The 10,654-nt window shown below is 38.8% G+C and overlaps 1 protein-coding gene across 1 annotated transcript in view; it reads left to right on the forward strand.

Annotated features, from left to right (window-relative positions):
- shoc2 (SHOC2 leucine rich repeat scaffold protein) overlaps positions 1 to 5,012 on the forward strand; it is a 135,575-nt gene extending 130,563 nt beyond the window's left edge. The window contains exon 9 of the mRNA XM_038773845.1: positions 463 to 5,012. Coding sequence (XP_038629773.1) covers positions 463 to 671 — 209 coding nt within the window. The 3' untranslated portion in view covers positions 672 to 5,012. The remainder of the gene's footprint in view (positions 1 to 462) is intronic.
- Positions 5,013 to 10,654: the final 5,642 nt, after the last annotated feature.

A 10,654-nucleotide genomic window follows, 5' to 3' on the forward strand; every position in this document is an offset into this window, starting at 1 on the left:
TTGCTTTAAATAGTGATTTTGCAGAATTTCTGAACCCTGTATTGTTTTAAATAATGAGACCATTTTATTTTAGATTTACTAATGCCCTGCTGTGGTGGAAATCAGGTGATTTTATGTATTAAACCGTCTCAGTCTTGAAATAGACTCTACACTTTGTTAATTTGTATTGATTTGTTAAAGTTTGTGTTATGACAGTCTGCTTCCTTACTAATCTACTTTACTGAACTTACTGACATAAACCTTAACCTCTAGTCTATGACACACCCATTGATTTGAGTTTGCTGGTTGTGTTGTACTCCAGGAAAAATTACGATCCGTTAAGATCTTTGTGTTAGTTTTTCCCTAGAAGTTGAGAATGGATTTAGAACAAATAACTATTTTGTGCAATCTAACCTGTTGTATGTATCCAGTACAAGGGATTAATTGCATTAATTAAACACTTTGCACTTTTTTTTTTTGCAGGTACACTGGAAAATCTGGAGGAGTTGTATTTAAATGATAATCCAAATCTACACAGCCTTCCCTTTGAGCTGGCCCTCTGCAGCAAATTGTCCATCATGAGCATTGAGAACTGCCCACTCAGCCACCTCCCGCCACAGATTGTAGCTGGTGGTCCGTCCTTCATCATCCAGTTCCTGAAGATGCAGGGCCCTTATCGGGCCATGGTCTGACTGAATGGAAATGTTGCATACACTGTACAAAATATAAAGTGCATCATTGTCATTATATATAAAAGCAATTTTACTGCAGTATGTGTTTCTGGTAATAGAGGAATCGTAGCCATTTAGAATTTTTTTTAAAAACCTGTAAAGAATTACAGTGCTGGATAGAGGTTTCCTCACAGAATTAAATGGATGTATGTTAATGTGCGAAGTACGGTTTTTTTTTGTGGGGGGGGGGGGTTGGGGGGAGTCTTGCAAAATCATGAGCATGATTTTATTTTTTAAAATAGTGTGCATTTACGATACTATTCTGTGTATTTAATACACGGTTTAATATTTTCTTTGTGATGAACTCTTTTGTGCTCAAAGTGACAGGTATAGGACCTGGGGAATTCTGAACCGAAGAACTAGGTGCCAATTACAGACTTGGTTTTTCCTGCTAGTTATCATGCACCTTTGGTCTTCAAAATCATGTGCATCATTGCAAAAGCCCGTAAATGCTACATGTCCAGCATTTTCCCCTCATGTCCCAGTCTAATTCAGTGGTTGATGAAAGTCAGACTGTGATGTCTTGGAGATGGAAGGGAGGATTCAGGAGAGGGGTTGGGGAAAAGGCTGATGAATAATGGAAAGGAAGATGTGAAGAAAGCTAGGCCATAAAAGAGTGAAATCCCTCGAGCAACATAACCTATGACAACAAATGTTGAAAAGAAAAAAATAAAACCAAAGACAAAGACAAAAGGAAAGTAAATTGAGTTAAAAGGATAAAGATTAAAAGGTTTTCTCCCTACACAAGTATTTTGTATATTTGAAATAAACTTTGCTTAATTGTTTTTTTTTGGGTAGGAAAGTCCTTTCCTTAATTTTTGCTGTATTCTTGTGCTTTTCCATAATTTTTATAGTCACCAAGATTTAGCACTTGATTTGAACAATGTTGTGATGCTGACGGGCAATATGCATATAATATGGATATACTGGTCATACAGTATACACTGCTTCATAGTTTACCTGTATTATGACCTCTAGTACACACAGCAATACAGCTTTTACAGTTTGTTGCCCATTGTTTTATCATTTTTTGCATTTTGAGGGTAGAAATGAGTTTCAGAGCAAAGCAAATGAATGGTCTCTGACTCGGCTAAAGTGTTCCGAAACAACTCAAGGGATGTGTTCACATTTAATATACATGTAATACTTCAGTCATATAAAGTCTGAATCATTTTGGGCCCTGGATACATGCAACTGTATTCTTACTCCCACAAAGTCCGGTGACAAAACCAGCTTTTACTCACTACTGCGGCTTGCAAGCACATATGGTGATCTGTTAAGTTGGTTCAAGTAATCATAGGTTTAGTATTTTTATCTGCCCTTCATGTTGCATCTGCACATGAAGCTATGTACGGAAGGCTAATTTTCCTTGTACTGTACATTTTTTTGCTGCTGCATGTATTTTTCCAAATACTTGTATGTGTGGGCTGATCGAGAGTGAGCAGTTTTCTTTTAGTCTCAGTTAATGTGAATACTAGTGTGGTAGAACCATGAAAAATGTCATGAAGTTTTTAGGAACCCTTCTATAAATACTGAGATTGATGCACATAGTATTGATATAAGCCAGCCTTTCTGTCCAGTATTCACTTGAAGAATGTTCCACAGTTTGAAATGGTTAACTCATTCTCTGTACAGGCTATTACCGGTTGCCTTTAGTTACATATCATTGCATGTTATCAGCATCTTTTTGGAAGCAGGAAGGTTTTTAAATCATAGGATTTGAACTCCTTTACCAAAATATTGTTGCATTTTGAGGCTTAAATTTCTCTGGGTAACTGAAAAAATTGGGGTTTTATTTCACTTCCGTTTCAAAAGTTGGCAAAACTGAGGTTTCACGGAAATCAAACCACTTGTGTCTTCTGGAAACAGTAAGACCGTGCTCATTAATAAGTGAGTTATCATTTGTCTGCAATTTGCTGTTGCTCTTGACTAATCCAGATCTGTGTTGGTGGAAGTCCACGTCAGCCTGGCATGAAAATATTGTAAGCTTGTTGTCTGGGTCAATGCACTGCGTGTTGTCTTATTTCTTTTAAAGGACAGTACTGTCCTGCAAAATCTACGAGACAGAAATTGATCTCAACAAACCAAGGGCTATTTACGGGTATCCGATATAGTAGCAACCGTTGAATGAATTGCAATCAAGACCACAGTTTGGAAAACTTGTCAAAAGAGCCAATTTATTGGAAAGGTCCTTGGCAGTTGTAGACCTCTAGAATGTCCCATATTAAATTACCGCCCGCAGTGAAACCTATTTAAAAGTGAAAAAAATTACAAATATAGCAGTTTGGATTGACTGCTAACGATGCTGTCTCTGTAGGCTTTGGTGACCAGTTGTTCCAGCGAAATGTGTTGAGTAAACTGCGTTGTGCAGTTGTAAGAAGTCTCCGTTGAAAAAAAAAAATCATTAATTTGTACTTTGAATGTGAGCATAATTGACCACAGTTGCAGTGCTTAGTGGTTTCAAGTTTTGCCTTTAGCCCCAAGTAAGTATTCTATGAATGAGAAATTGTAGCATGTAGGAAAGGTGAAATGTAAAGCTTTTTGTAGTTAAAACTTTGTCAAACAAAAGATAGTGATTCTACATAGCAACGTAATTTTAACTGCAGTGGGCAGTTTGAACTGAAATTCGGTGTAATTGTGGTTATTACAGTGTATGAACTGTCAGGTGCTAATTGTATTTTATGGAACACTATGAGATTGAGTGCCACATGGTCAGTTTGAAAAAAAATTGTTTTCTAAAGTTTTTAGCCGGTGTATGTATTAATGTCTCTGGGTTTAATTTTTTTCCATACCGTCTGTTTATCTTTGCTTTGTTGTCTGTTTTTACATGCAATTTGTCAAAAATGAAAAATTCTTGGCACCTGATAAGTCTTTATTCGGATCCATGGTGAAGCCTGGCAAAAACGTTGTTTCTGGTTTTATTTAAAAACAAACAAAATGGCCCAGATTTTTCAGCCTTACAGTGAAGTTTTAAATCTGCAGTATTCACTTTATTGTTGTGTTCACTGGTACTTTAAAGTAAGAATGGATAGTACTCCCTTTTAACTTTGACCACACAGTTGAACTTTTTATAAATATATTTTTGGGATTTAATGAAAAAGATTGTTAAGCTGCGTAATCATTAATGTGTCATTTCTGACCTCTTGACTGCATGAAGGCTAAGGTGAGGAATGTTATATATAGCTTTTTTCATGCTTTGCGCTGTTATTTGACAAGTAAGAAAGAAAATAAACTTTAGAACGTTAGTAAAATATGTTGTAAAAATATTCACATCAGCACAGCTGCTTTATCATATTACTTGCGGAGTTCATAATTCCTCTCTGATTAAGGTGTGACTGGTGAAAAATGTGCAGTTAAAAGGTGACGTTGTAGTAAATGTTAATATCCAATATATCGAAAAGGGTTCGATCTTTGGAGTTTTAGCAATTGACGATCACTTTGGGTGGCTGCTGCCTTTGATGTCTACCACAGTTTTAACACTGTAGCTCCCACATAAAGCTGCATTAGTATTATCTAGAATACAGCATTTGAAAATAAAGTTGAGCAGAGAAAGCAGCTTGGTCACATAATGCAGGACACACACAATGCCAGACACATCTTGAATTTAAGTGCAATTTAAATAAAGGGTTTTATACAAACATATCCCTAAAGGCAGTGGGTAATTTATCAATTATTCTGCACCAGTCCTTGTTAATTTTGGAGACGTTAATTTGGCTAAATAAACCAGTATCTATAAATAATGGTTTGGTTACTTTGTCTACCTTCTTTTGGCAGGCCTTTTACCAGATAGCACAAAATATTTTTGTTTGGTAGTATAATCAGACCATTATATTCACACACCAAAATTAAGAATGTACAAACTGGTAAACAAACATTTTTAAACCAATTGTCAATTATCTTATGTTTATATAAAATTTGCCTTTTTGTTTGTTTTTATAAAGGTCATTCAGTGTATCAGTACATTCATTATAAATAGCAAATTTGTAAATGAGCTGTTGAGTCTTTTGCAACTGTTGCATGTTTTTTAAAAAAGGCTTAAAAGTGTACAATTGACTTTGATCCGTGGGTGTGGGGAAGGGGGTGATTTTTGGCTGCTGTTTTGAAAGGAACATTCACTTCCGCTATAACGTTTAAAGTAAGATCATTAATATTTCTGTTCAGGTAAGAATATTAAGAAAAATATCAAAGGTGATAATTGTATATCTGATTTGCTATTTCATTTTGCACACGAGCAATTGACATTTAAATGTGTTGCCAATGTTTCTGGTGTAAACAATATTAAACTATTTACTGAAACTTTAATGTTTCTATGATGTGCTAAATATTGATCCAAGAAATTGGAGACACTGACTGAATAATATTCAATTCTATAAATGTATACATGTAAGATTCAAAAGTTCAATACAAAAATTGACATTTTTCAAAGACAGTTTTATGCAGATCACTTGAGGTTTTTCAAAATCCAGTTTTTTAAAAAAAAAAAAGGATCAAACAATTATTTCAGGCTTTGCGTGTTTCAAGATACCTTTTGGGTTACGCTCATCAGGGCCTGTTCGCGTCACTCAATAGAACAAGCAGGGCACTTGCAAGATACCGCCAAGCTAAATGACAACTTGGAACTCATTGCGTAAATCACTGATGCCACTTTTATCACCATCAGATGATGCTGGCTTGACCCTGGGCTATTTTTTGTAAGATATTAAAACCTATATTTATTTTGCTTCCAGACACCTTTGTGTCTCTTAATGATGGGATAATAAAAATTATTGGAATTGATGCAACAGGGTGATTGTTTTGTTGGGGGGGAGGGGAGGGGGGGGGGGGGAGGGGAGGGGGGGGGGGAGGGGAGGGGGGGGGGGGGGAGGGGTGCACCTGCGTTTTGCCATTGAGCAATTTCGATCTTCAGGAGTTTATGAACAATGTCAATAACACTTACCCTTGCTCCATATTTAATTGGGATCAGAAGACTGGCATTAGCTGCAGTGCAAAAAGATAAGTCATCGTAGCATTACCTAAAGACGATTGAGGTCTCTGCAATAAGAGTCCAAATAGTTTTCTTTTCCTGCTGAATGTCTTACTCCGATGTTGGCACAGCCTACAGTGTACACAACGATGTCACATCTTTAGGCCTGATTTATGGCAAGAAAACAATGCCAAAGTTCAGAATGTTTCTTTCAAACCCAAGAGGGAATTATTTTGCCAAAACAGAAATCCAAGTCAGTTGAAATTGTTAAAAGCTGTTTTCAATAATCTACCTATTGAAACAGTTTTCTTAATGTATCCTATTTGTTCGGTAATTTAACCAGTAAAAATAACAAAGATTATTTTCTTTTCCCTTTCCCTTCCCAAAATATATCATCAATCACTTCTTCCACTTCTATGAAACTGTACAAAACAGTTCTCTGTATTCTTTTCACTACTTTTTAAAGCATTTTTATTGATTTTCCTTTATTTATAATAACGAAAAGAAAACTTGTACAGAAACACGAGGCATATTAACAGCAAACTCCAAATGGTCATATACAACGACCATATTAACAACTATATACATGTTGCCCCATGGTATTAATAATAATCTTTGATATTGCCACAAGTAAGCTTACATGAACACTGCGATGCGGTTACTGTGGAAATCCCCTAGTTGCCACATTCTGGCACCTATTCGGGTACACGGAGGGAGAATTCTATGTCCAAATCACCTAACAAGCACGTCTTTAGTGACGTGGGAGGAAACCGGAGCACCCGGAGGAAACATACGCAGATGGGAAAACGTGCAGACTCTGCACACAGTGACCCAAGTGGGAATTGAACCTGGGACCCTGTGCTGTGAAGCAACAGTGCTAACCACTCTGCTACCGTGCTGCCCAGGGGTGTGTTTGAGGCCACGAGGGTGTAACCTATTAGTTGTCATGGCACCATTTATAGGTTCTCTCCCCAGCGTGGACTGCATGGTCCCCCTCGACAGGGGATCATTGAGCATCTCCTTCAGGTGCGGTCCAGTGCACCCATTCAGTGAACCAAAGATGAGACTTTTTTCAGTGTTTAATGTGACCCTCATTTTTAAAAAAAGGCACGGTAGCACAGTGGTTAGCACTGTTGCTTCATAGCGCCAGGGACTCTGGTTCGATTCCTGGCTTGAGTGTCTGAGCAGAGTCTGCACGTTCCCCCCGTGTCTGTATGGGTTTGCTCTGGTTTCCTCCCACAAGTCCCTAAAGATGTGCTTGTTCGGTGAGTTGGACATTCTGAATTCTCCCTCTGTACCTGAACAGCGCCGTAGTGTGGCAACTAGGAGATTTTCACAGTAACTCATTGCAACGTTGATGTGAGCCTACTTGTGACACTGATAAATATTATTATTATTACCTAATCTTCCAACTATGCTTTGTCCAAGCAGGTGTTATGAATTAACATTGGAGGAAGCCTGTATCACTTGGCCCTTTCCCCCATAAAGTTAGATATTTTCTGATTCCTATCACTGTAATTTGTTCTTGGTTGTACTCAGCGAGTCATGTTGGGTAAATATTTGCACATTGGGTTCTGAAGAGTTAAATACTGCTAGTTCAGTGATTAAGCAGGCAGTGACTTGCATGCTGGAATGAATATTGTATTCTTTGAGGTGGAGCGGAGGAGTGTTATAATGTTGGTGTTCCAGATCCAGCAGCATCTGTTCGTCTGGCTCAAGCTAAAGTTTAAAATCAAAAACCAAGCATACATAATAAAATTTCACATTGTAGTTGTCAATCTAGTTGCTTGTGATTCCATTTTAACAACTCCAGCTGCTGATTATTGCATTTGGATAAAACCTGCCAAGCGTATTAAATGAATGTAGAATCAGATTGGTTACAGCACAGAAGGCCGTCATTTGGCTCACCGTCTCTGCTGGCTCTTTGAAGGCGCAATTCAAACTGTGCTGCTGCTTCTAGCAGTCTTTCATGTTCTTCCTTTTCCGATAATCTGAATGCTTCGATTGAACCTGCCTCCAGCACCCTCTGAGGCCGTGCATCCCAGATCCTAACCATTGGCTGCGTGGAACGGTTTTTCCTCCTATAACCATTGCTCAATCATTACACCAATGGAAATAGCTTCTCCCTATCTGCTCTGCCCAGACCCCTCATGTCTTTGAATCCCTCCATTGAATCTCTCAACCTTCTCTGCAAGCGGGAAGTCTCCCAATTTCACTCTCATCCCTAGCCATTCTTGGGAATTCATCTGCATTCTTCCTAAAGCCGCCTTCCTGATGTATGATGCCCAGAACTGGTTGCAATTCTCCAGTCGCAAAGTTACTGCAATAACATTTGAGAGAATTTTTCACGCGTTTTTGCGTGTTTAAGAAATACATTAGACACGTAATTTGAAGACATTCTGATGTGTAAGCAAACATTAAATGGGCCCCTTGAGATCTTTTAAAATCTTTAATCTCAGCCGGTGCAAACAGATGGGATAAAATCTCCATTCTGGTTAAGAATATTAATTATATGCAAACAAAAATGTGTTAAGCTGGGTCCCAGTGGATCTGAATTGCAAAACTGGCTTGGATTTTGGGACAATTGTTTGGTTACCCTCTTCAAGCCCATAAAGGGAGGTACTTCATTAGGTGGAAGTGCGCTGGCATGGGAGTCTTTTGTTTGTCAGATGGTTTTGTGCATGGCATTATGGGAATGCAGAACATACACATCAGACCAAGGAAATGCTTTTTGATGCCTTTATGCTTGTTTAGTTGGTATCTAGGATTGATTCTCCCAAGATTGTCCTGGTATCTCTGGAAACTAAAGATTAATCTGTTTGCTGCTAATCCCACATTTGGATAAAAATCATGAGGACATTCAACATTTTCGTTCTTGATCATTAAAAAAAAAATTGATGGATATGGAAGAATTTAGGAGCATAAGTAGGCAATCCAGCCCTTCGAGCCTGCTCCGCCATTCAATCAGATCATGGCTGATCTCTTCCTGGTCTCATCCATCTCACCACCTGTTCCCCATATCCCTTTAACCTCTTTTTAATAATCAGAAATATATCTATCTCCTTGTAACCATTGAATGACTCCGATTCCAACGCAATATGGGGCAATGCGTTCCACAAATTCACTACCCTCTGCGAGAAGTAGTTCATCCTCATTCTCATCTCGATTATAAATCTACTGTCTCTCAACCTGTATCTGGAACTCCTCATTCTAGATTACCCCACAAGGGGGAGCATTTACTTTAATTTAGTATTTTATATACCTTGATCAGATCCCGTCTCATCCTGGTAAACTCCAGCGGGTATAAGCCACCTTTTCAATCTCTCCTGATCCATCAATCATTTCATCCCTCGAATCAATCTGGTGAACCTCTGAACTGTCTCCAATGCCACCAAGTAAGGAGACCAAAACTGGACAGAATACTCCAGGTGTGGTCTCACCAACACCCTATACAATTGCAACATCTCTACTTTTATACTCTAGTCCTTTTTCAAAAAAAGCTAACATTCCATTTGCTTTATAGTTACATGCTGGATATGATTGGACAAGGTGTTTGGACAAGTTGTTTGAAGGCTGGAAGTCGTGATGAAAGCAACAATTATTTAGATCCATACGTTGTCTGCACCAACCCTCAGCACCCTACCTGGGCTCTATCCCCATAACCCCTGCATTGATCATGGCTAATCCACCTAACCTGCACACTTTGGATTGTGGGAGGAAACCCCACTAGCACCTTTAACATAAAATTCCCCACAGGAGCATTAATCAAGGGGGAAAAAACCCCACAAAGTCAGATAAGTCAATATTAGGTCAGATGACCAGAGGTTTGATGTAAGGTAGGTTTGAGGGAGTGTCTTAATGGAGGAAAACTAGATTAAGGGGTCTAAAGAGGATGTTGCCCCCATTGGATGGGTGTGGAGAGCAGGACAAGTCATTTAAAATCAATATGTTGCTTGACTGAACCAAAAAAAGGTCGGTGAGCCCAGGGGTGATACATGAATGGAACTTGCTGTAAGTTGAAACATGGGTAGTGGAGTTTTGGTTGGCAGGTTTACAGAGGATAGAACATGGGAGACCACCCAGTTCCAATGGAGTACATTGGAATAGGTAAAGTCTGGAGGTGAATAAAGTATGAATGAGGGCTTTAGCAGCATTGGAGTTGGGCAAAGTCAGGTGAAAGGGAGGTGTGGAAGTGGGCAACCTTGGTGAAAGCGAGAATGTGTAGTTAGAAGTGTATTTGAGGATTGTGTGACCCAAGTTGCAAACAAACTGATTTAATCTTCGACTGGTCAGGGTGAGGGGTGGAGTCAATAACTAGAGAACGGAGACTGGATTTGAGACCGAAAGCAATGGTTTCAACCTTCCTATTATTTAATTGGAAAAAATTTATGCTCATTCAGTACTCTAATAATAATTTAGTTACAGTGAAAGAGTTGAGAGAGGTGGTGATGAGGTAGAACTGGGTATCCCCAGCTGGGCATCTTAGCATACATGTGAAAACTTAACATAATTTTAGATGAAGGTGCCGTAGTGCAGTATGTAGATAAGAACTAGGGATCAAAGAATAGATCCTTGGGTAATGTGAGGGAACAGAGTGAGAAACCATTGCAAGTGATACTCTGGATCTGATTAGGGTTAAGAATGGAACCAGGTACAAGCAATCCAACCAAGTTGGATAACAGTAAGGAAGAGGGAGGAGGATAATGCCAAAAGCTATAGATAGGTTGAGTGATACTTTGCCATTGTTGCAGTTTGCCATTGTTGCAATTACAAAGGATTTGTGACTTTGATGAGAGCCATTTCAAAGGAAGGGCTGTGATGGGATTGTAGTTGTAGAGGAAAGGAAGGGCTGTGATGGGATAGTAGTTGTAGAGGAAAGGAAGGGCTGTGATGGGATAGTAGTTGTAGGGATGATCGGGTTTTCTTTTAAAACTAGGTCAGATTGAAAGGGACAAGATAACAACTGAAAAGGGAACCGTTA

This window comes from Scyliorhinus canicula, chromosome 16, assembly GCF_902713615.1.
Source record: "Scyliorhinus canicula chromosome 16, sScyCan1.1, whole genome shotgun sequence".
Lineage (NCBI taxonomy): Eukaryota > Metazoa > Chordata > Chondrichthyes > Carcharhiniformes > Scyliorhinidae > Scyliorhinus > Scyliorhinus canicula.